Raw genomic sequence first — 25,983 nt, forward strand, 5'->3', positions numbered from 1 at the left:
TCTCATATTGAGAGCTCAGCTATGCCACTAATGTAGCCACTACCCTTTCCCAGGCCAATCTCACTCTGTGCTGGTCCACCTTTTGTTTTGGAAATGGGAATGTATGCGTTGTTACTTCGTTTGGAAAGGAAGGGACTAGCGTTGCATCCGGTTGCATCACGTTTGGACCATAATTAGCTTGTTATACGCATTCAAATCCAAAATATTATACCAAAATGGTAATATTTTGGTTGTAGGTATCGCCATACCAAAATCCTAATCTGGTATGTTCACACGCACACAAACAAACATGGTTCCTGATGTGAACGTGTGTTGTCATGTTACAATCAACAACAATGAAAATAAAGTATCAAACTGAGAGAAATTAAAGGCTCTGTTTTTCTCCATTTCTTATAATATTCATTTGGCCTTTCGGAATGGTTTCCACTGGTTACCACAGCCACAAAGTCAAAATTGGTCTAAATGTAAGGTTATGGTTAAGGTTAGCAGAGGGTTTGAGGTTAGGTTGAAATCCGATCAAATTGTAGAAATGGGTGGGGTTTATGACTGTGGCGGTGGTAACTAGTGACCTTTTTGTATTGTCCTCAAACTGTTCGCAAATAAAGTTGGGAAGTTTCAATTGCAAGAGTGACGTGAGCCAATCGATATGCGCATGCGTTACCCTGGATAAAACACGTGAAGAAGCATGGCAGACAAACCTGAGGAGTTGGCGCTGGACCGAGTACAGGTAAGGTCTAAAATCACGTTGATAATGTCTTCTTTAACAAAAGTGTAGTTATATGGATGCCAGGAAAAGTGGGGTGATATCAGTAGGTTATGTTTTGTAAGCCAGCTTTCTCTGGAGCTAGCAACCAGCTGGATAGCAAGCTAGCTAGCGTTAGCTTGTGCGGTCGGATAGTTCGCAACACGAGGCAAGTCACTTATTTTCTGTATCTTAACTGGAAACGCTGTGAACACACTTTCGGAGTAGTCTACAACTCCTTCCATTGGTTCTTGGTAAAACTGTCGTTGGAAAAATATCGACCCTTTACTAGTCCGACTTTTTTGTAGGTTAAAAGTGAAAAAGTTGTAACGTTGGCTAATTATCGTTCGCTTTCTCATCTGAGCTGACTTGTTCAGGACGATTTGTGTAACTTAACTAGTTAACCTAATGGGGCTGGTTATTTGCATTTGGTCAATGTGTTGTCTATTTGAACAAAATTACAGATTAATTTGTCACTGTTTTTACATTTCTTCATAACCTCTCATTGTGTTCCCAGGTGAAGAAAGCAGTTCAAGCACTGCTGGCTTTCCTGAAGACTAAGTCTACCCCAGACTCTCTGCTCCTGGACGAGAGTCAACACCTATCCCTCCTCTTTACACTATGGAAAATCCCCAAGCAGGCCCAGACCATCCGCATGTGAGTCCCTCTGCCAACACTGTCCAGGGCTACAAAACAACATGGTTACATAATACAGGCATAGCTATGGAAAAATGCATTGAATGTGTGGAGCAATTAACCCCTTGTCCTGCAGTATAGTGGTGAAACTGTCCAGTAATAACCACAAGTCCTCTGTTTCTCCCTCAGCCCCTTGCCTCATGGCATCCGGACCGACACAGATGAGGTTTGTCTCTTCACCAGAGATGAGCCCAACATGACCCCTGACCAGACCCAAAGGTTCTACAAGAAACTGCTGGCTGAGAGAGGGGTCAAGAACGTCACAGAGGTATTACTAACTAACACCAATAATATTAGTTATTGTTGTTTTTCTAGACACCCGAAGTGCTTACCTCATCCTCAAATGCATCTCATCTGATTTACTTTAGTCTGTAACTAGTGTTTGGTCATCCAATGTGAATAAGTGACCTCAGCAAACCCTGTCCTCCTGTCTGTGTTGGACATGGTCAATGATAGTGACTCAAAGTACATCCAGGTGGACCTCCCTCTCTATTAGAGTCTGCCTCTACAGCTTTTACACAGTTACCTACTGTCATACTGTATACGCATGTATTAATGATCAGAGCTTCTTGTTTTTTGATATGGTCCTTTACTTGTTGGTGCATGACTCAACTCACCCAGGCATATCCCTGTCTTTCTATAGGTGATCCCTTACAAAACGCTGAAGACTGAGTACAAGCCCTTTGAGGCCAAAAGAAGGCTGCTGGGGAATTTTGATATGTTCCTGTCAGACGACCGTGTTCGCCGCCTGCTGTCCTCACACATTGGCAAGCACTTTTACGAGAGGAAAAAGTACGCTTGTAAATGTGTTCTATTGGTCGATCAACTTGTCTATTTTAGTCAAATGAAATCTATTTAGACTTATTTTTGCATTGGTTCGGAACCTGTTTCACTCTCCGTATGAATTTTGGTTTAAATCCAGTGCTATATGAACCTCATTCCAGTGAGGCAGGGGAGCGGTGTCCTTTTTGTGCTGTCTCCCTGTTCACTCTCTGGGAACATCAACATAGACCCAAGTGCTGTTCCCTGGCCTTGAAATGCATCAAATCACTTAAGTTGAAATGTGCCCTCAAGCCAGCCCTTCTGGTGTTCTAATCTAGTGTTCTCTCCTCTGCTTAGGGAGCCTTTGTCAGTAAACCTGCGGAGCAAGAAGCTGGCCTTAGATATCCAGCGAACCATCCAGGGAACAACCATCTCCATTTCTAAGAAAGGCTGCTGCTGGTGAGGCTTGTTCCAAGCTTGACTTGATGAATAACTGCACCCCAGCAAACCCTGTCCTCCTGTCTGTGTTGGACATGGGCAATGATGGTGCCATAGTGACTCAAAGTATATCCAGACGGACCTCCCTCTCTGTTGGAGCCTGTCTCTACAGCTTTGACACAAATTGGAAAGTGTCTAATATTGTTAGTGTTCATAGAATTCATTCATTCACACTGCCTTTTGTATAATGTAATTGTTTGTTTTAGCATGGCTCGTGTGGCCCACTCTGGGATGGCTGCAGATGAAATAGCAGAGAATATTGACTCGGCTGTTAGCACCATTGTGACCAAACTACGCGTGGTGAGTTTGCTGCCAGGGATCCTCCTGAGCTCACGACTGATGGTCACTACAGATATTTACACTTATTATACGTTAATGTCAGTTATACCCACGTTTGGGCCCAGCTGCTGTCTGGTGTGAGTTTACTAGGCCTATGATACTGTGGCACATTAAGCTTATTGCCTGATCTTTATAGCAGCGGGATTAAACCCATGTGCCCCCTCACCCCAACAAATCAAGGCCTTTGACAACATGCCACAATCAGATGCTATACACAGGATGGCAATGTTTTTGGCTGTACCATTAAATGTTTCTCACATCAATTAAGTTGACTTAAAAAGGTATGCGTGAAAGTACATGTTTGAGACTAGATGGCTGCGGTCTGCTTTGCAGAAAGGACCATTGATAAAGATCATCCACCTGAAGAGCCAGTCATCAGTAGCTCTGCCCATCTACACTTCTAACATGAACCACCTGACCCTCTTAGAGGAGACAAAGAAACAGGCCCACGCAGCCAAGGATGCCAAGGTAGGAGTGCTACACACAAATGCTTGTAAGTAGTATTTTAAGATTATAATTGAAGTTATCTATTTTTGTCAAGCTAAATCTTTCTAAGGACTTGTTTTTGCACTGGTTCGGAACCTGGTTTACCCTCAGTATGATTTTAGGTTTAAATCCAGTGCTATATTAACCTCATTCCAGTGAGGCAGGGGAGGGGAGCTGTCCTTTGTGCCATCTCCCTGTTCACTCTCTGGGAACATCAACATAGTGGGGCGGCAGGGAGTTTAGTGGTTAGTGTTGGACTTGTAACCGAAAGGTTGCAAGATCGAATCCCTGAGCCGACAAGATAAAATCTGTCGTTCTGCCCCTGAACAAGGCAGTTAACCCACTGTTCCTAGGCCGTCATTGAAAATAAGAATTTGTTCTTAATTGACTTGCCTAGTTAAATAAAGGTAAAATAAAAATAGCCCCTAGTGCCACATATGGGCTACGGAGTTCAATTTCATATATATAGACAGGTAGATCCCACATCCTCCTGCTCATAAAGAATACCTATAACCTTTTTTTTTGTAAATTTCAGAGAACTGCAAGCAAACTGAAGTCTGCTAAGAAGGAACAGAAGTCTACAGAAAAAAACACAGGTGCTGAAGTAGAGGAAGAGATTCCACAGCTTGTTCCCATAGTACCGCCAAGCAAAAAAGCTAAACTGGAGGTCTGTACCATGTGTCATACCAAATGTTTTTGTCAAATGACATATTTGCTGATTTGTCTGTGCACTGGTTTGTAACCTGGTTCACTCTCTGTATGAATTTAGGTTTAAATCCAGTGTTGCATGAACCGCATTCCAGTGAGGCGGGGGAGCAGTGCCCTTTTTGTGCTGTCTCCCTGTTCACTCCCTGGGAACACTGACAGACTGGAGGTTATTTGACACTTTGTATCAGTCCAATCTCCTCTGTCCTGGCACACCAGCGGTGGAAACAGCTTCCCCCTGAAGCTAGGATAGCAGTCCATGCCCATCTTCTGAAACATCAGAAAACCTACCTCTACAAACAGTATCTTAAATAATCCTCACTGTGACCCCCCCCACCCCACCACCTCTGATTTTACCGATGGCTGTTATTGAAGAAATGTAATTTCTATGCATGTGGTTGTCTAACCTAGCTGTCTTAAAGATGATTGCACTAAGTTGCTGGATAAAATTATATGCTAAATGACTAATGGATCTACAGACTCTTCTCAGTACTGTGCTAATTGATTGCTCCTCTCTCTGATGCCGGTAGAAGCAGACCAAGAAGGGACTTGAGAAGGCGCCTAACCCGACAGGGGGGAAGAAGGCGCCTAACCCGACAGGGGGGAAGAAGGCGCCTAACCCGACAGGGGGGAAGAAGGCGCCTAACCCGACAGGGGGGAAGAAGGCGCCTAACCCGACAGGGGGGAAGAAGGCGCCTAACCCGACAGGGGGGAAGAAGGCGCCTAACCCGACAGGGGGGAAGAAGGCTATGAAAAGAAAAAGCAAAAGGACCAAGAAGGCTGCTTAAAGGAAAGTGCCTCAATCTCAATGACTTTTGTCTTGACAACTCAATGAACAAAGCGTTCCTATCCATTAATGTCTGTATTACTCCCCCTTTCTCTACATGGAACTCTGACTTCATCACTGATTATAAAGGACTGGTTTCTAAATGTAGAACTGTTAACATTTCAGTTTGTTGAATTGATCCGAGGACAAACTCAAATGAGCTGTTATTGTCTGTCTGCCTCAAAGGGTTTTGTTTAATAATGTAATGTGTAAACTCAACTTATAAATTTAAAAAACTACTGAATTATGTCTTTCTTATACAAAATGAGCTCACTGTCAATATTTAGTGAGTAAGATTTGTATGTGATGCAAACTAATTCAATCAGGCTTTTAGTGGTTCCTGATGCATTAGCCTTGAGTGGTGTTTACCATGGTGAACTGTCCGAATACAGTAGTCGGTCGGATGACAAGGCTATTGTTGCTGAGAAGTCTGTGCGGCTGCTGCCTGATCCTTATAGGTCATATTTACTTTTCTAATCTGACTGAGAGCACTCTACAGTGAACCATCAGACTCGTGGTCTTACTCACGTTCAACATAAATTCTTGAAATATAATTTCTCTAATGGCCATTTGATGCCAAGTTAATTGTTCACTTTCACATGAATTTCAAATCTGCTGGAGTTAGTGAGTTGACAATCCATGCCTACTAGGGTCCACATCTATCTAGTATTGAATGACCCCCCTCCCTATTTGGTGTGGTGAACCGGGTGGAATCACGTGAGTGGAGTAAGCTTTAGGAATTGAAGAGCTGTCAGGCTCACGCAAGTAGGGAGGCTGCTGTTCATAAGTATCAGTAGGGGTGCTGCTGTCAGTAAACGAGTAGCCTAGTGGTTAAGAGCATTGTGCCAGTAACAGGTTGCTGGTTTGAATCCCAGGGCTGACTAGGTGAAAAAGCCTGCCCTTGAGGAAAGCACAACTAATTGCTCCTGTAAGTATTCAGTGCATATGACAACTCACTGTATAAGCGCATCTAAAGATAAAACAATTATTGCAGAAGGAAAAGTATACATGTTAATTCATGGAGGTGAGATGCAAACTGTATTAATCTTGTTCACTTTGAAGAAAAGGGCAGTTCCGTAAGGGCAGCTTGTCACTTTAGGGCGGAGTCTGACAAGACAGTCATTGCAGCATCCTTCTGAGGATGGTGTTCGAACAAGATTATGTGAGGAGAATCCTGTGTCCAGAACCACATCGCTGGGCCTACATCCACAAACCAGTCATGGTGATGGGAGCCCTGATGCTGGGTGCAGTGCTGTTCCTCCACTTGTGAGTACACCCAACATGCCACTGCCCTCGTCTACCTTTCCATAAGGATGTGTGTGGTGGGGCTGATCCTGATACCCGCCATGAAGCTCAAGCAGAGACAGTTGGATCTGGGGGTCAGGAGCAGGCCCATCAGCATGTATTGGGTAGGAATGAATTAATCACATCCTGTTGGAATGGTGTGATTGGATCCTGATTGTCTTTTAAATAATTATATACTTTTTGAAAACTTATTTAGAGACACTTGGAAGTTTCTGAATAGACTGCATCTACTGTCGGGTATTCAGCTCCCTTTATTGATCTCGAGGGAACTTTCTGAAAAGACCATTCCTTGCCTATTTTAGATGGACGTTAAAATAATTTCTAAATATCTGCATGATAAAGTATCATCCAAGAAGTCTTCAAGCTGTCTTGAAAACCAAAAGTTACAGTACTTAATGTTTTACTGTGAATTTTCAGCATGTTGCGTCTCTGAGTGTGCACGGAGCTCTCCAACAGACCAAAGGCTTCAGTGCACAACACCTGTGTACTGACCTGAATCCACCACTTTTGGAAATGACATGACTTTCTGGACCCTAAAGAACTTTTGAAAATTAATGATTTGTGGACTACAAGAAAAACAGGACTGAGCACGCCGTGCACAAAGTAGATGTCCTAACCGACTTGCAAAAACTATAGTTTGTTAACAAGAAATGTGTGGAGTGGTCGAAAAATTAAGTGTATGTAAACTTTAACTTCAATTGTATGTGAGAATGCTATTCATTGACTACAGCTCAGCGTTCAACACCACAGTGCCCTCGAAGCTCATCACTAAGCTAAGGACTCTGGGACTAAACACCTCCCTCTGTAACTGGATCCTGGACTTTCTGATGGGCTGGCCCCAGGTGGTAAAGGTAGGTAACAACACATCCCCCACGCTTATCCTCAACAAGGGGGCCCCTCAGGGATGTGTTCTCTGTCCCCTCCAGTACTCCCTGTTCACTCATTACTACATGGCCAGGCACGACTCCAACACCATCCTATAGGGAGGAGGTCAGAGACCTGACCGTGTGGTGCAAGGACAACAACCTCTCCCTCAACGTGATCAAGACAATGGAGATGATTGTAGACTACAGGAAAAGGAGGACCAAGCACGCCCCCATTTTCATGGACGGGGTTGTAGTGGAGCAGGTTGAAAGCTTCAAGTTCCTTGGCATCCACATCATCAACAAACTAACATGGTCCAAGCACACCAAGACTGTCGTGAAGAGGGCACAAAACCTATTCCCCCTCAGGAGACTGAAAAGATTTGGCATGGGTCCTCAGATCCTCAAAAGGTTATACAGCTGCACCATCGAGAGCATCCTGACTGGTTGCATCACTGCCTGGTATGGCAACTGCTCGGCCTCCGACTGCAAGGCACAACAGAGGGTATTGCTGCTCTTTAATTACTTCTATTTCTTACTCGTATTTTTTTTAAACGGCACTGTTGGTTTGGGGCTCATAAGTAAGCATTTCACTGTTGCATTCGCCGCATGTGACTAATAATTTGATTTGACGTACATTTTCATGGCGCAAATATAAGTGAAGGTTGCGGAGAGGAGATATCAGGGAGTTGATCACTGTAAATGTGCCTTTTGGTTTGCGGTTGTCCACAAAATATTTGGAGTGTTCATATTGCTGACCGGGTGGTTGCAGACATATCCTGACAGCCCCTATCATCCTCAGTCTCATTTGGTGGGTGTTCTGGTTGGTGGGGAACATCGAGATGCAACCAGAGGAACAGGAAGATGATGTTAACTTGGTCAGCAGTGTTGTCAGGAAGGTGTAAAATAGTCTTACTAATGATTCCGATGGAACGAGAGGGCCAACAGAGAAGGGCCCTGAAAGACGGATGGAAATGTTACCGCTAACGGGCAGCAAGCCGTCACTACATTATTTATCAGTACACCACATCTACTCCATCTAATGAACTTACCAGAGAGACACTGAGAATATGATTTGACAGGTAATTTTGTTTCAAGTCAATTAGCAATATAATAATGAAGCAGTGTGTAATGTGTTCAGTGTTCAGTTATAACCAATTATGTATATAAACCATGGATTGGTGATGCTAAGTATTGGCCATTGAGAGACTTTGAAGCCACTGGTCAGCCATATTGCAACATTGTGATGCAGTGCCTTAAAATGCGATGCTCCACTCCGGAGCCCTGAAAATGACACTTAAGGAAAATGTTTTAATATCTCTTCATGTTTTATTTGTGTGATTAGCTCACATAATATACTTTAAAATAATGCAAGTACTTACAATATGAGTGAAATAGTTTTCCTTCCAAAAATTGTAGTTGTGTTAAAAAGTAGCTTTTCTTGATTGGAATGTTGTGGTTGTACCCCAACAACAGAATGGTGTGGCCATATATTGGTAAACAAAATATTATTGCAGGTAGACCGCTGATTAGCCAGCTCATCATCCTCTAAACTTCTGATTTGCCAACACATCATACTCTATGAGGAAATAGAAAGCAATTTTTAAACCTTCTGTTTGAGATTTGTTTTAAGTGTTTCTTTTCCCCCAATTAATACTTTGGCAACAAATACGAGTATAGAACCTTATTTAAAATTATTATTTTAAAAGTTGGATTTTCACTGGATAATTACTTTAAATGTTTGAATTGAATGTAAATCTATATTTACCTACTTTGTATGATGAGTAACACCTTCCTGCTGTGAGTATAGTTCCTCTTTTATACTGAAATCTCACCAGTCTATGCGTGGCACAAGGACTAACCCCTACATTACACATTACCCTCAAAAAAGAAGGTTCCTGGAGTATCCTTTAGGGGTTCTTCAAGCTGAAACTGGGGGAACCCCTATAAGTTCCCTCGAAGAACCCTTTAAAGGTTTAAAGACAATATAAATAGTTTTTTTGTTGTTGTAGTAATCTCTAAAAAGTATAATGAGAGAGATAGAGAGAGAGAGACAGCTGCATGTGAGCTCTCACATTTTCCAACATGTTTTTTACAAAAAGATAGAAACTTTTTTGAGCAGGGACATATTCAGAATGCTACCCTCCACAGCATAACCTTCACTGCAGATCAAAACTCCAAACCTACAACCTAATTTTGGACAAAATTACCTGGAGGGGTTACTGCTGACAAGGATTCCTTTTTCCAAGCTATACAGATGGTGCTCTGGCAAACGATCAGCAGAGACCTGAGGACACCATCCAACCTGGAACTGAGACAGACCAGATACAACTTCAATTAGCACTGAGGTGTGACGTGAGAGGTGTCGAGCCTTTGATCTCAACAAATGGCAGGAGTCTCTCACAGCTGACCCTGCTCAAATCCAGAGCCCCCCCCCCACACGAATTGTTTATGGTTCATTGAACAAGCATGGAAAACAGTGTATAAACCCTTTACAGATCTGTGAAGTTATTTGGATTTTTACGAATTATCTTTGAAAGACAGGGTCCTGAAAAAGGGATGTTTCTTTTTTTGCTGAGTTTAAATATATATTTAGCGATTTCTGCATGCTCTGACTATGAACTTTCTAGTTTACTCAACTGTGGGACAGACTGTTTGTTCCCACACTCGGGACTCTGACTCTCTATTGGATACACATACATACTTTCAAACCACCTCTCGCTGGCTTTGTATTCATGTTTACTGATGAAATTGCTGTACAATATGATCTTGTTTCCATCTAATGCACATTCAAATGTCATAAATCAACCCTGCAGAGCTCTCCCTGTCCTCTGCTGTGCCTTGAATGTATTACTGTGGATGATATCTGGAAATGTGCATGTACACCCTGGCCCATCTACTGTTGTTAGCCCCAATTCTGACTTGTGCTTTGATATTTTTAATTTTTAAAAATTTAACCTTTATTTAACTTTCCCCCTTCTGATGACCAGGTGGCGAATCGCATCTCTGCATGTCTGGCAGACATATCAGTGTGGATGACGGATCACCACCTCAAGCTGAACCTCGGCAAGACGGAGCTGCTCTTCCTCCCGGGGAAGGACTGCCCGTTTCATGATCTGGCCATCACGGTTGACAACTCCATTGTGTCCTCCTCCCAGAGCGCTAAGAACCTTGGCGTGATCCTGGACAACACCCTGTCGTTCTCAACTAACATCAAGGCGGTGGCCCGTTCCTGTAGGTTCATGCTCTACAACATCCGCAGAGTACGACCCTGCCTCACACAGGAAGCGGCGCAGGTCCTAATCCAGGCACTTGTCATCTCCCGTCTGGATTACTGCAACTCTCTGTTGGCTGGGCTCCCTGCCTGTGCCATTAAACCCCTACAACTCATCCAGAACGCCGCAGCCCGTCTGGTGTTCAACCTTCCCAAGTTCTCTCACATCACCCCGCTCCTCCGCTCTCTCCACTGGCTTCCAGTTGAAGCTCGCATCCGCTACAAGACCATGGTGCTTGCCTACGGAGCTGTGAGGGGAACGGCACCTCAGTACCTCCAGGCTCTGATCAGGCCCTACACCCAAACAAGGGCACTGCGTTCATCCACCTCTGGCCTGCTCGCCTCCCTACCACTGAGGAAGTACAGTTCCCGCTCAGCCCTGTCAACTGTTCGTTGCTCTGGCCCCCCCAATGGTGGAACAAACTCCCTCACGACGCCAGGACAGCGGAGTCAATCACCACCTTCCGGAGACACCTGAAACCCCACCTCTTTAAGGAATACCTAGGATAGGATAAGTAATCCTTCTCACCCCCCCCCCCCCCCCCCTTAAAAGATTTAGATGCACTATTGTAAAGTGACTGTTCTACTGGATGTCATAAGGTGAACGCACCAATTTGTAAGTCGCTCTGGATAAGAGTGTCTGCTAAATGACTTAAATGTAAATGTAAACTAGGCAAGTCAGTTAAGAACAAATTCTTATTTTCAATGACGGCCTAGGAACAGTGGGTTAACTGCCTGTTCAGGGGCAGAACAACAGATTTGTACCTTGTCAGCTCTGGGATTTGAACTTGCAACCTTCCGGTTACTAGTCCAATGCTCTAACCACTAGGCTACCCTGCCGCCCCAATATCTGCTTCACTGAATTCTGCTCTCGTAAAAGCCTGGGTTTTCTGCACGTTAACACTGAAGCTTATACCTCAAATGTATCAATTTAAAGTGTGGGTTCACAGCTCCAATCCAGATGTGTTGGTTGGTCATTACTGAGACGTGGTTAAGGAAGACTGTTTTGAATACTGATGTTAACCTTTCTGATTATAACCTTTTTCGGCAAGACAGATCTTCTAAAGGTGGTGAATTGGCAACCTTTACCAAGGATCACCTTCAGTGCTCGATTATCTCCACCAAGTCTGTCCCCAAACACTTTGATTTGCTGGTTTTAAACATTAAACTTTCAAATAGCACTTTGTTGACTGTTGCTGGGTGCTATCATCCTCCATCAGCACCGGCCTGTACCCTCCTGCCCTAAGCTCTCTCCTGGCACCTTACACTAAATCTGAATTTGTCCTGCTAGGTGTCATAACTGGGACATGCTTAAACCACCTGACCAAGTCCTAACGCAATGGGACTCCCTAGAACTTTCTCAGATTATTACCAATCCCACAAGTTATGACTCCAAATCACCCAGAAAGGCTACTCTCCTCGATGTTCACAAATAACCCTGATAGGTATCAGTCTGGTGTTTTCTGCAATGACCTTAGTGATCACTGTTTTACAGCCTGTGTTTGTAATGGCTGCTCAGTGAAACGACCTGTCCTGTTTTGTCATAGATACTTGCAAAAAAAAACTAATGAGCTTCCTTCATGAACTGGCCTCTGTAAAATGGTAAAACACATGTTTACATTGCCAAAGCAGGTGAAATAGATAAACAAAAGTTAAATTAACAATAAAAGTGAACAGTAAATATTACACTCACACAAGTTCCCCCAAAATAAAAACATTTAGTGTCATATACACTATACTGGTCACAACTAAGACAGTACAGACCTTTAACCACACTGAGGAAAATACAGAGGGGTTGTGGAGGTCTGGCTTTGTAGCTTGATGTCTCTAGTCTAGAGATCACACACACACACACACACACACACACACACACACACACACACACACACACACACACACACACACACACACACACACACACACACACACACACACACACACACACACACAGCTTTTCATAAAAAGAGAAATGTCAATGAATACTGTTTTTGAAAACAAGCGAACGTTTAACACTGTCTCTAGTCTAGAGATCAGACGTACACACACACACACACAGCTTTTCATAAAAAGAGAACTGTCAATGAATACTGTTTTTGAAAACAAGCGAACGTTTAACACTGATACGGATCCAAATCGCTCCTAACCTGTCATATGACAACAGTGTGTCTGGTCATGTGACCTGCAGCGCCGACGTTGTTTCGCTTTGCAGGCAGGGGCACCGAAGTGTCAAAATGAATTCCTTTTATTACAGCTAGACGATTACCAGAGCCACGACAGTCCAGTCGCCGAATCGACCAATGCGGATGGGTTTGTTCGTCAACCATTTTATCTACAAATGTGACTCGGGTTAACTATATAGTGATAAACGACAACTCGCAGGCCTCTGTAGTTCCAGCCGACAGGAGCAACAGTGGGCCACGGACCGAGGTTGTGTTGATGGGAAGAAGGGAGGGCTGCATCATGGAAGTTGTGCTCTGCCACCCAGGGTTCGGTTCGTACAGAATGTGATGAATCGCAATAGAATTCTGGATATCCACCAAGTCGAACCATGAACTAGTTTACATGTGGTGTGTCATCAACAACTAACGTACTCGGACTGACAGAATGAACGGTGAGTTGTAGCTAAAAAACAACTTTTTGCTTTACCATCAATTGACACCTGGCTTTGGCTTATTGCGCGAATTTTGTCTGGTTTACGCACATAGGCCTATTAAGAGGTTTAGAATGGATGACAAAGCATACTTATCATGTGAGTTCAGGCAGGCGTGAAGGATAGATGACTCTTCCGGCGTTTATCTTGAATCTCCCCATGCAAATCGATTTTTTTTCTTGACTGCATGAGACCATAGATGTCATCAAACAAATTGTTCATCAAAGAAACCCTTCCAATTATAATAGTAAGACTTATTGTATTGCTCCTGAGTCCTGACTAGCCCAAGATGTGCTCTTACAGAGCATAACGTTACCGTAACTTCTTAAGGTCGAAGGAACCTGTTATTTTCATAGGTACACTGGCAACGTTTCTAGTGGCATCTTCTATTACACACAGATGTTTCGGGCATGCTAAATAGATGATCAGTGGTCTCTCTTACTTCCATGGCGATACAGTGCCTGGTAAACGTATTCATCCCCCTTGGGGTTTTTCCGATGTTGTTGCATTACGACCTGTAATTTAAATTGATTTTTATTTGGATTTCATGTAATGGACATACACAAATTGGTGAAGTGAAATGAAAAAAAAAAAACTTGTTTAGAAAAAAATCTAAACGGATAAGTGGTGTGTGCATATGTATTCACCCCCTTTGCTATGAAGCCCCTAAATAAGATCTGGTGCAACCAAATACCTTCAGAAGTCACATAATTAGTTAAATAAATTCCACCTGTGTGCAATCTAAGTATATATATATATATATACACCTGTTTGGAAAGGCTCCAGAGTCTGCAACACCACTAAGCAAGGGGCACCACCAAGCAATTGTCACCATGAAGACCAAGGAGCTCGCCAAACAGGTCAGGGACAAAGTTGTGGAGAAGTACAGGTCAGGGTTGGGTTCTAAAAAAATATCACGAACTTTGAACATCCCACAGAGCACCATTAAATCCATTATTAAAAAATGAAAAGAATATGGCACCACAACAAACCTGCCAAGAGACTGGGATGGAGGTTCACCTTCCAGTAGGACAATGATCCTAATCATACTGCTAAAGAAACACTGAAGTGGTTTATGGGGAAACATTTAAATGTCTTGGAATAGGCTTTGAGGGTGACTGTTGACGTGTGCAGAGCGTCTCTGGTTCGCGCACGGGTCGGGGCGAGGGGACGGACTATACTGTTACAGAGACATACCCCATGAGACTTGCAGCTGTAAATGCTGCAAAAGTTGTCTACAAAGTATTGACTGGGGGGGTGAATAGTTTTATGCATGTCAAGTTTTTTTCATTTTTTTGTCTTTCTTGCTTGTTTCACAAAAAATATTTTGCATCTTCAAGGTGGTAAGCGTGTTGTGTGTAAAGCCAACTAATAGAAAGGCCCCAAAAATCCATTTTATTTCCAGGTTGTAAGGTAACACAATTGGAAAAATGCCAAGGAATGGAATACTTTCGCAGGCCGCTGTATGGCTGTGTGGGATCCCTAACCCTGTAAAGGTGTATCAACCTGTTAAGACTCTAGGGGCAGTATTTAATTTTTGGATAAAAAGACATGCCCGTTTTAAGCGCAATATTTTGTCACGAAAAGATGCTCGACTATGCTTGGAATTGATAGTTTTGGAAAGAAGACACTGACGTTTCCAGAACTGTAAAGATTTTCACTGTGAGTGCCATAGAACAAAATCTACAGGCAAAACCAAGATGTTTGAGTGACCAGGAAATCAACAGGATTTCTGGAGGCACGTTTTCCATGATCTCCTTATATGGCTGTGAATGCGACAGGAATGAACGGACACTTCCTATCGTTTCCCCCAGGTGTCTGCAGCATTGTGACGTATTTGTAGGCATATCATTGGAAGATTGACCATAAGAGCCTACAATTACCAAGTGTCCCGCACGGTGTCTGCGTGGAAATTGGTGCGCAAAAGTCAGGTACCAGTATTTTTCCATCCGAATCAGAGAAGAATGCACGCTTCCAGGGAAGGGATTTCAATGAAGAGATATATGACAAAACACCTTGAGGATTGATTCAAACAACGTTTTCCATGTTTCAGTCGATATTATGGAGTTAATTCGGAAAAAAGTTTGACGTTTAGGTGACTGAATTTTCGGTTAGTTTCGGTAGCCAAATGCATAGTAACAAAACGGAACGTTGTGTCCTACACAAGCATCTTTCAGGAAAAACTGGACATCTGCTATGTAACTGAGAGTCTCCTCATTGAAACATCTGAAGTTCTTCAAAGGTAAATTATTTTATTTGATCCCTTTGCTGGTTTTTGTGAATGTTGCGTGCTAAATGTTAACGCTAAATGCTAAGCTAGCTATCACCACTCTTACACAAATTATTGATTTTCTCTGGTTCTAAAGCATATTTTGAAAATCTGAGACGACAGGATTGTTAAGAAAAGGATCAGCTTGAGGATAGGCATATTTGTTTCATTTAATTTGCAATTTTCAGAAATCGCTAATTTTGCGTTATGGTAATGAGCTTGAGGCTGTAGTCACGATCCCGGATCCGGGATGGGGCGGACTAAGAGGTTTTAACCTTTTTTGTTTTTAGAAAATAATTTCTTGTTGATCTGAAACACAGGGTCCAATGTGTGTTAATGTTTAGACCAAGCGTCAGGGCTCTTTACAAAAAACCCCAGTAAAGAAGATGCCTTCCTCCAATCACTTATGTGTATTGGAACTGAGAGCGATGATCAAGGGCTGAGTCCTGACCATCCTCATGTAGCCCATAACTTTCTCCAAGGTGTGGCAAACTAAACTCCGGTGAAGGAAGTTTCTGTTGAACTCCACCAACGGAGTGGATCAGAGACCAGTCTTTGTGGAATCTAGCTCTGACTACATAGATTCGCCCAAGGTCAATGCTTCACATTTTTTGCATCAAATTTTGTACAATTATGAAATGCAGTACCGCATTGGTAATAAAGCATTATTTGTTCGACCGCAACTTCTGGGGTAGCTAGCTTTAGCTTGGTACCTAGCTAGCACCAATACAACCAGCTTGAAAACAATGATCAGTAGAAACTGCAGTCATTTTCATTATTCTTAGCAATGATTTAGGAATCCTTTGTAAGTATCATATTTTTCTTTGAACACATCTTTGTATACATTTCTGATAAGTTTGGTGAAATTGTGGTACATACGACTCTGATTTAGCCAGAGATGGCTCTTAGGCCAGAAATCTAAGATGAGTTTCCCAAACTGACAGACTCATGTTTGTAAGATCACCCTCCTTCTCCTCCTCAGGCCCTCAGCAGAATGACGCAAAGAGACAACACCTGCTGGAGCGGCTGCTTGACTCTGTCAAACAGGTGAGGGGTAATCACAGTTAACCCAGAACTGTCGCTCGTAATTGGTCTGCTGATCGATTAAGTTCTGGGTGCATACATGTTAAGTGAAGAGATTTAAGGAGGAGCGGAACCAGGAGCTACACCCTCTCTCTTTGCAAGTTACGGTCCGAATGTCCCCTCCCAACATTTTAAAGATGGTAACACCTGCGAAATTTGTGATTTGTCCAAATAACCCAAACATCGGAACTACTGCTCGTTATCCCACGCATCCCATTCCTTCCAGGTTATGTGAGCCTTCCTGTACGTGACAGGCCATGTTATGTTAGCTTCCATGTTGCATTCCTTTACTCTGGATAATTCCCACTGAGGAGTGCATTACAGCTATGGTCAAATGAGTCATATAATCATAAACTGTTGTAATGATATGCTATTACAGTGTAATTCTATGGTTTCTACTGTTTATAAGGCATGATATGATACTGTGCCTATTGTTTTTCTAGCTGGTTTGATGTTGTGGTCTCTAGCTGTCAGGCTCCCATTGAGTAAGTAAATGTGTTGTCATTGTTATTTTTTTGATAGCCATGTCATTCTTAATTTCTCTTCAGTGCCAAATCCGCTTTGGAGGAAGAAAGGAGATCGCCTCAGATTCCGACAGCAGGTACCAATGTTTTATTCTTACAAAACTGATATGATTTATTGATGTTGTGTGTGTGATGTATTGTATCTCCCCTGTAGGGTGATCTGTTTGTGTGCCCAGTTTGAGGCTGTCCTCCAGCATGGCCTGAGGAAGACCAGAGGCCTGGCTCTCACTGCTGCTGCCATAAAGCAAGCCGCAGGCTTCACCAGCAAGACTGAAGCAGGTACAGTCACATGACCTGGAAACAGATTAGTCAGTGATATGTTAAAAAAGGAAAAATAAAAAAGAGGTAGTGGTAATCTTTATCTGCACATTCTTAAAGTTAGGTCAGATTAGGTTTGTATTTGGTGTAAAAAAAAGAAGAGTTATGTAAATGTATAAAATGAAATATGATATATTAAAACAAATATTGGGTCAGAAAAGAGCTATATGACCGAGTCAGACCATTAGAACCACTGCATCACCATAGTAGTGACAGCTCAGAGTTACAGACTAGTATAAAAAGTTCAAAAGCTGCTCTCACTCAAACAATGAAAAGGAATAACCAAAGGAGGCAGATATGCAAAAAGAATATACTTAATTTAATCCATGTTCGAAAGAATATACAAGGGGAAAGTTCAAGGTGCTATGAAAACAAAAAAAGGAGCATGCCAAACATCATCCTGGGAAACTGGAGACCTGAGAAGACATGGCCAAAAGTTTAGAATGACACAAATATTAATTTTCCCAAAGTCTGCTGCCTTAGTTTGTAGTAAGATGGCAATTTGCATATTCTCCAGAATGTTATGAAGAGTGATCAGATGAATCGAAATTAATTGCAAAGTCCCTATTTGCCATGCAAATGAACTGAATCGCCAAAAAACATTTCCACTGCATTTCAGCCCTGCCACAAAAGGACCAGCTGACATGTCAGTGATTCTCTCGTTAACACAGGTGTGAGTGTTGACGAGGACAAGTCTGGAGATCACTCTGTCATGCTGATTGAGTTCGAATAACAGATTGGAAGCTTCAAAAAGAGGGTGGTGCTTGGAATCATTGTTCTTCCTCTGTCAACCATGGTTACCTGCAAAGAAACACGTGCCGTCATCATTGCTTTGCACAAAAAGGGTTTTCTCAGGAATGGCAGCAGGGAGGTGTGAGTGCATCTGCACGCACAGTGAGGCGAAGACTTTTGAAGGATGGCCTGGTGTCAAGAAGGGCAGCAAAGAAGCCACTTCTCTCCAGGAAAAACATCAGGGAGAGACTGATATTCTGCAAAAGGTACAGGGATTGGACTGCTGAAGACTGGGTAAAGTCATCTTCTCTGATGAATCCCCTTTCCGATAGTTTGGGGCATCCTGAAAAACCTTGTCCGGAGAAGACAAGGTGAGCGCTACCATTAGTCCTGTGTCATGCCAACAGTAAAACATTCTGAGACCATTCATGTGTGGGGTTGCTTCTCAGCCAAGGGAGTGTGCTTACTCACAATTTTGTCGAAGAACACAGCCATGAATAAAGAATGGTACCAACACATCCTGAGAGAGCAACTTCTCCCAACCATCCAGGAACAGTTTGGTGATGAACAATTCCTTTTCCAGCATGGTGGAGCACCTTGCCGTAAGGCAAAAGGGATAACTAAGTGGCTTGGGGAACAAAACATTAATATTTTTAGTCCATGGCCAAGAAACTCCCCAGACCTTAATCCCATTGAGAACTTGTGGTCAATCCTCAAGAGGTGGGTGGACAAACAAAACCCACAAATTCTGACAAACTCCAAGCATTGATTATACAAGAGTGGGCTGCCATCAGTCAGGATGTGGCCCAGAAGTTAATTGACAGCATGCCAGGGCGGATTGCAGAGGTCTTGAAAAAGAAGGGTCAACACTGCAAATATAGTCTTTGCATGAACTTCATGTCACTGTCAATAAAAGCCTTTGACACTTATGAAATGCTTGTATTTATACTTCAGCATTCCATAGTAACATCTGACAAAAATATCTAAAGACAATGAAGCAGCAAACTTTGGAGATGAATATTTGTGTCATTTTCAACTTTTGGCCACGACTGTACTCTCATCACGAGGAGAGAGTGGCTGTGGTGAGTGTACTCTCCACCCAGGAAACAGAGGCTGTAGGACGACTGCTAGAGAAACAAGGTGCAGATACTGGCTATGAAAACAGAGGGTTATGCAACAGATCTAGTAAAAAACTTCAAGAAATAGAAATCTGTTCTCTCTCTCTCTGAGGGAAGCCCAGCACCTGTTGGCTTCTTAAAGTAACCAGTGGTGCAATTCCAACAGACAATGACAATGTATTTAGTTAAGTTATACTGCTCTAATTTGACCTCTTGCTGGTACTTGGATGACTGAAAACATTTTCTTTAAGCTGAAATTCATAACATTTTGGTTGACCCGACCAAATTCACATGTACATTTGAGTTAAAGATCTGTCATTTTAATTAAATGCAAGTTTAAGAAGTGGTAGATTTGTTCTAGGTGTGTTATTTCTATGCTTCCCATTTAAGTTTTGTTTTTGCGTCTTTTACTTTCTGTTTTGTACATCAGCTGAAAATACAATATTTCTGGTTATGGAAAAAAAAAATTCACAGCTGTTTAGATGGTACAATTCTCTACATAACATTTGTTTGTTTAGTCACTCAAACTGAAATTAGGGGAACTATTTGAATTTTAGCAACCAGGATATGGAGTAGCAATTACTGCTTAGTGCACCTTTTTAAAGAGTTGTCAGTGGGTCGGATGTTATAATTAACGATGAAACATTTAATGGCAGGGATTGCTGTGAATATTTGCAAGTTCTGAATTTTCTCAAATTAAGCTGTCATTTTTTTAAAGTACAAAAGGGAAAATAAATATGGGTTGTATTTACAATGGTGTTTGTTCTTCACTGGTTGCCCTTTTCTTTTTTTGGCAGGAGTTTGGGAAGTGCAGCTCAGTTTCCAATTCATTTAGTGGGCAGTGTGCGCATAGCCTGTCTTCTCTTGAGTCAGGTCTGTCTACTGCAGCCTTTCGCAATAGCAAGGCTATGCTGGCTGAGTCTGTATTGTTGTGAATTGTTCAATATTTTTACTTCACCTTTATTTAACCAGGTGGTCCAGTTGATAAAGCAAAGCAGTGCGACAACACCGAGTTACACATGGTATAAACAAACGTACAGTCAATAACACAATAGGAAAATCTATCTACAGTGTGTGCAAATGTAGTAAGATTAAGGAGTTAAGGCAATAAATAGGCCATACAGGTGAAATAATTACAATTTAGCATTAACACTGGAGTGATAGATGTGTAGATGATGATGTGCAAGTAGAGATACTGGGGTGCAAAAAAATAACAATATGGGGATGAGGTAGTTGGGTGGGCTATTTACAGGTACAGTGATCGGTAATGTGCACTGACAGCTAATGCTTAAAGTTCGAGAGGGAGATAAGACTCCAGCTTCAGTGATTTTTATTTATTTATTTATTTATTTTTTTGCAATTCGTTCCAGTCATTGGCAGCAGAGAACTGGAAGGAAAAGCAGGCCAAAGGAGGTGTTGGCTTTGGGGATGACCACTGAAATATACCTGCTGGAGCGCGTGCTACGGGTGGGTGTTGCTATAGTGCTTTACCCAGCAAAGACTTATAGATGACTTGGAGCCAGTGGGTTTGGTGACAAATATGTAGCGAGGGCCAGCCAACGAGAGCATACAAGTCACAGTATGTGGGGCTTTGGTGACAAAACGGATGGCACTGTGATAGACTACATCCAATTTGCTGAGTAGAGTGTTGGAGGCTATTTTGTAAATGACATCTGCAAAGATCGGTAGCATTGTCAGTTTTACGAGGGTATGTTTGGCAGCATGAGTGAAGGCGGCTTTGTTGCGAAATAGGAAGCTGATTCTAGATTTAGTTTTGGATTGGAGATGCTTAATGTGAGTCTGGAAGGAGAGTTTACGGTCTAACCAGACACCTAGGTAGTTGTCCACATATTTTAAGTCAGAACCGTCCTGAGTAGTGATGCTAGTAAGGCGGGCGGGTGCGGGCAGCAATTGGTTGAAGAGCATGCATTTAGTTTTACTAGCACTTAAAAGCAGTTGGAGGCCACGGAAGGAGTGTTGTATGGCATTGAAGCTTGTCTGGAGATTTGTTAAGTGTCCAACGAAGGGCCAGATCTATACAGAATGGTGTCGTCTGTGTAGAGGTGGACCAGAGTATAAACAGCAGCAAGAGCGTTGTCATTCATATACACAGAGAAAGAGTCGACCTGAGAATTATACTCTGCGGCACCCCCATAGAGACTGCCAGAGGTCCGGACAACATGCCCTCCGATTTGACACACTGAACTCTATCTGAGAAGTAGTTTGTGAACCTGGCAAGGCAGTCATTTGAGAAACCCAGGCTATTAAGTCTGCCGACATGAATGTGGTGATTGACAGAGTCGAAAGCCTTGGCCAGGTCGATGAAGATGGCTGCACAGTAATGTCTTTTATCGATGGCGGTTATGATATAGTTTAGGACCTTGAGCATGGCTGAGGTGCACCCATGACCAGCTCAGAAACCAGATTGCATAGTGGAGAAGGTACGGTGGGATTCTAAATGGTCAGTGATCTGTTTGTTAACTTGGCTTTTATTTCAAAGATTTTAGAAAGGCAGGGCAGGATGGATATAGGTCTATAATAGTTTGAGTCTAGAGTGTCTCCAACTTTGAAAAGTGGTATGACCACGGCAGCTTTCCAGGCTTTGACGATACGAAAGAGTGGTTCAACAGGCTTGTAATAGGGACTGCAACAATTTCGGCGGATCATTTTAGAAAGAGATGGTCCAGATTCTCTAGCCTAGCTGATTTGTAGGTATCCAGCTTTTGCAGCCCTTTCACAACATCGGCTGTCTGGGTGAAGGAGAAGCGGGGTGGAATTGGGCAAGTTTCTGCGTGGGGTGCAGAGCTGTTGGCTGGGGTTGGGGTAGCCAGGTCCACAGCATGGCCAGCCGTAGAAAAATGCTTATTGAAATGATATATTATTGTAGATTTATCTGTGGTGACAGTGTTTCATAGCCTCTGGCTAGGGGATGCTCTTATTCTCCATGGACATTATCCTGTTGGTACTAGGGGGCAGTATTTTCATTTTTGGAAAAAAAACGTTCCCGTTTTAAACGGGATATTTTGTCAGGACAAGATGCTAGAATATGCATATAATTGAAAACAGTAGACATTTGACACGATTCTGAATTCAGCAAAAAAAGGGTCCCCTTTTCAGGACCCTGTCTTTCGTAAAAATCCATAATTCGTAAAATCCAGAACATGTTCATAAACAATTAATGAACATGTACCTGTGGAAGGGTCGTTAAGACACTAACAGCTTACAGACGGTAGGCAATTAGGGTCAGAGTTAAGAAAAATTAGGACACTAAAGTGGCCTTTCTACTGACTCTGAAAAACACCAAAAGAAAGATGCCCAGGATCCCTGTTCATCTGCGTGAACAAGGAGGCATGAGGACTGTAGATGTGGCCAAGGCAATGAATGGCAATGTCTGTACTGTGAGACGCCTAAGACTGCGCTACAGGGAGACAGGATGGACAGCTGATCGTACTCGCAGTTGCAGACCACATGTAACAACACTTGCGCAGGATCGGTAGATCACACCTGCGGGTCAGGTACAGGATGGCAACAACAGCTGCCCGAGTTACACCAGGAACGCACAATCCCTCCATCAGTGGTCAGATTGTCTGCAATAGGCTGAGAGAGGCTGGACTGAGGGCTTGTAGACCTGTTATAAGGCAGGTCCTCACCAGACATCACAGTTAACAACGTCGCCTATGGGCACAAACCCACCGTCGCTGGACCAGACAGGACTGGCAAAAAGTGCTCTTCACTGACGAGTAGCGGTTTTGTCTCTCCAGGGGTGATGGTCGGATTCGAGTTCGTCGAAGGAATGAGCATTACACTGAGGCCTGTACTCTGGAGTAGGATCGATTTTGGAGGTGGACGGTCCGTCATGGTTTGGGGCGGTGTGTCACAGCATCATTGGACCGAGCTTGTTGTCATTGCAGGAAATCTCAACGCTGTGTGTTACAGGGAAGACATCCTACTCCCTCATGTGGTACCCTTCCTGCAGGCTCATCCTGACATGACTCTCTAGCATGACAATGCCACCAGCCATACTGCTCGTTCTGTGCATGATTTCCTGCAAGACCGGAATGTCAGGGTTCTGCCTTGGCCAGCGAAGAGCCCGGATCTCTATCCCATTGAGCACGTCTGGGAACTATTGGGTTGGAGGGTGAGGGCTAGAGCCCCCCCCCCACACACAGAAATGGCCTCCTGGAAGAGTGGGGTAACATCTCACAGCAATAACTGGCAAATCTGGTGCAGTCCATGAGGAGGAGATGCACTGCAGTACTCAATGCAGCTGTTGGCCACACCAGATACTGACTGTTACTTTTGATTTTGACCCTTTGTTCAGGGACACATTATTCCATTTCTGTAAAGTCACATGTCTGTGGAACTTGTTCAGTTTTTTTGTTATTCTTGTTATGTTCATACAAATATTTACACGTTAAGTTTGCTGAAAATAAACGCAGTTGACAGTGAGAAGAGATTTCTTTTTTTGGTTTAGTAGGGTGAGGCCGGGTGCTGCAGACTGTTCTAGTTCCAATTCACATCTCCAATTCATAGATAAAAATAAAAAAACATTTATTGTGTGTGTGTGTGTGTGTGTGTGTGTGTGTGTGTGTGTGTATATTTTTACCTTTATTTAACTAGGCAAGTCAGTTAACAACAAATTCTTATTTTCAATGACGGCCTAGGAACAGTGGGTTAACTGCCTGTTCAGTGGCAGAACGACAGATTTGTACCTTGTCAGCTCGAGGATTTGAACTTGCAACTTTTCGGTTACTAGTCCAATGCTCTAACCACAAACCTGCCGCCCCATATACACTGCTCAAAAAAATAAAAGGACACAATAAAACAACACAATGTAACTCCAAGTCAATCACACTTCTGTGAAATCAAACTGTTCACTTAGGAAGCAACACTGATTGACAATAAATTTCACATGCTGTTATACAAATGGAATAGACAACAGTTGGAAATTATAGGCAATTAGCAAGACACACCCCAATCAAATCAAATCAAATTTTATTTGTCACATACACATGGTTAGCAGATGTTAATGCGAGTGTAGCGAAATGTTTGTGCTTCTAGTTCCGACAATGCAGTGATAACCAACAAGTAATCTAACTAACAATTCCAAAACTACTGTCTTATACACAGTGTAAGGGATAAGGAACATGTACATAAGGATATATGAATGAGTGATGGTACAGAGCAGCATACAGTAGATGGTATCGAGTACAGTATATACATATGAGATGAGTGTGTAGACAAAGTAAACAAAGTGGCATAGTTAAAGTGGCTAGTGATACATGTGTTACATAAGGATGCAGTCGATGATGTAGAGTACAGTATATACATATGCATATGAGATGAATAATGTAGGGTAAGTAACATTATATAAGGTAGCATTGTTTAAAGTGGCTAGTGATATATTTACATAATTTCCCATCAATTCCCATTATTAAAATGGCTGGAGTTGGGTCAGTGTCAATGACAGTGTGTTGGCAGCAGCCACTCAATGTTAGTGGTGGCTGTTTAACAGTCTGATGGCCTTGAGATAGAAGCTGTTTTTCAGTCTCTCGGTCCCAGCTTTGATGCACCTGTACTGACCTCGCCTTCTGGATGATAGTGGGGTGAACAGGCAGTGGTTCGGGTGGTTGATGTCCTTGATGATCTTTATGGCCTTCCTGTAACAACGGGTGGTGTAGGTGTCCTGGAGGGCAGGTAGTTTGCCCCCGGTGATGCGTTGTGCAGTCCTCACTACCCTCTGGAGAGCCTTACGGTTGAGGGCGGAGCAGTTGCCGTACCAGGCGGTGATACAGCCCGCCAGGATGCTCTCGATTGTGCATCTGTAGAAGTTTGTGAGTGCTTTTGGTGAACCACTCCAATAAAGGAGTGGTTCTGCAGGTGATAATCACAGACCACTTCTCAGTTCCGACATGAGAACATCAGGAGACTTGGAGGAGGCCATAGGAGGGCAACAACCCAGCAGCAGGACCGCTACCTCCGCCTTTATGCAAGGAGGAGCAGGAGGAGCACTGCCAGAGCCCTGCAAAATGACCTCCAGCAGGCCACAACTGTGCATGTGTCTGCTCAAACGGTCAGAAACAGACTCCATGAGGGTGGTATGAGGGTCCGACGTCCATGGGTGGGGGTCGTGCTTACAGCCCAACACCGTGCAGGACGTTTGTCATTTGGCAGAGAACACCAAGATTGGCAAATTCACCACTGGCGCCCTGTGCTCTTCACAGACGAAAGCAGGTTCACACTGAGCACATGTGACAGACGTGACAGAGTCTGGAGACGCCGTGGAGAATGTTCTGCTGCCTGCAACATCCTCCAGCATGACCGGTTTGGCAGTGGGTCAGTCATGGTGTGGGGTGGCATTTCTTTGGGGGACCGCACAGCCCTCCATGTGCTCGCCAGAGGTAGCCTGACTGCCATTAGGTACCGAGATGAGATCCTCAGACCCCTTGTGAGACCATATGCTGGTGCGGTTGGCCCTGGGTTTCTCCTAATGCAAGACAATGCTAGACCTCATATGGCTGGAGTGTGTCAGCAGTTCATGCAAGAGGAAGGCATTGATGCTATGGATTGGCCCGCCCGCCCGTTCCCCAGTCCTGAATCCAATTGAGCACATCTGGGACATCATGTCTCGCTCCATCCATCCTCCGTTGCAGCACAGACTGTCCAGGAGTTGGCAGATGCTTCAGTCCAGGTCTGGGAGGAGATCCCTCCACCTCATCAGGAGCATGCCCAGGCGTCGTAGGGAGGTCATACAGGCATGTTGAAGCCACACACACTACTGAGCCTCATTTTG

General features: G+C 43.3%; 2 protein-coding genes and 1 non-coding gene across 6 annotated transcripts in view; all 3 read left to right on the plus strand.

Annotated features, from left to right (window-relative positions):
• Positions 1-578: 578 nt before the first annotated feature.
• Positions 579-5,293, plus strand: rsl1d1 (ribosomal L1 domain containing 1). 4 transcript variants are annotated; one of them, XM_046354548.1, is made up of 10 exons: positions 579-727; positions 1,260-1,399; positions 1,568-1,706; positions 2,082-2,230; positions 2,558-2,659; positions 2,905-2,998; positions 3,371-3,505; positions 4,059-4,190; positions 4,759-4,920; positions 4,975-5,293. In XM_046354548.1, the coding sequence occupies exons 1-10, from the start codon at positions 686-688 to the stop codon at positions 5,014-5,016; spliced, it is 1,137 nt and encodes a 378-aa protein (XP_046210504.1). In that variant the 5' UTR covers positions 579-685; the 3' UTR covers positions 5,017-5,293. The 4 variants fall into 4 exon arrangements, with proteins under 4 accessions (XP_046210504.1, XP_046210505.1, XP_046210503.1 ...); XM_046354549.1 differs by having other exon boundaries at positions 4,759-4,893; XM_046354547.1 differs by having other exon boundaries at positions 4,759-5,293.
• Positions 2,696-2,823, plus strand: LOC124038842. Its single transcript, XR_006839445.1, has one exon. It is a non-coding gene; the product is annotated as a small nucleolar RNA SNORA55 (small nucleolar RNA).
• A 7,383-nt stretch (positions 5,294-12,676) lies between the features above and the next one.
• The window catches only part of LOC124038543 (sorting nexin-29-like), a 177,152-nt gene continuing 163,845 nt past the window's right edge, over positions 12,677-25,983 (plus strand). Inside the window, exons 1-4 of the mRNA XM_046354554.1 lie at positions 12,677-13,107; positions 16,398-16,462; positions 17,047-17,099; positions 17,177-17,301. Coding sequence (XP_046210510.1) covers positions 13,101-13,107; positions 16,398-16,462; positions 17,047-17,099; positions 17,177-17,301 — 250 coding nt within the window. The 5' untranslated portion in view covers positions 12,677-13,100. The remainder of the gene's footprint in view (positions 13,108-16,397; positions 16,463-17,046; positions 17,100-17,176; positions 17,302-25,983) is intronic.

Source organism: Oncorhynchus gorbuscha, linkage group LG06 (assembly GCF_021184085.1).
Source record: "Oncorhynchus gorbuscha isolate QuinsamMale2020 ecotype Even-year linkage group LG06, OgorEven_v1.0, whole genome shotgun sequence".
Taxonomy (NCBI): domain Eukaryota; kingdom Metazoa; phylum Chordata; class Actinopteri; order Salmoniformes; family Salmonidae; genus Oncorhynchus; species Oncorhynchus gorbuscha.

Excerpts from the sequence above, each read along its gene's own strand:
- rsl1d1 (XM_046354547.1), top strand. The coding sequence starts at position 686 with ATGGCAGACAAACCTGAGGAGTTGGCGCTGGACCGAGTACAG. Across the intron at positions 2,231-2,557 it reads CACTTTTACGAGAGGAAAAA|GGAGCCTTTGTCAGTAAACC; the intron begins GTACGCTTGTAA and ends TCCTCTGCTTAG. Across the intron at positions 3,506-4,058 it reads ACGCAGCCAAGGATGCCAAG|AGAACTGCAAGCAAACTGAA; the intron begins GTAGGAGTGCTA and ends TGTAAATTTCAG.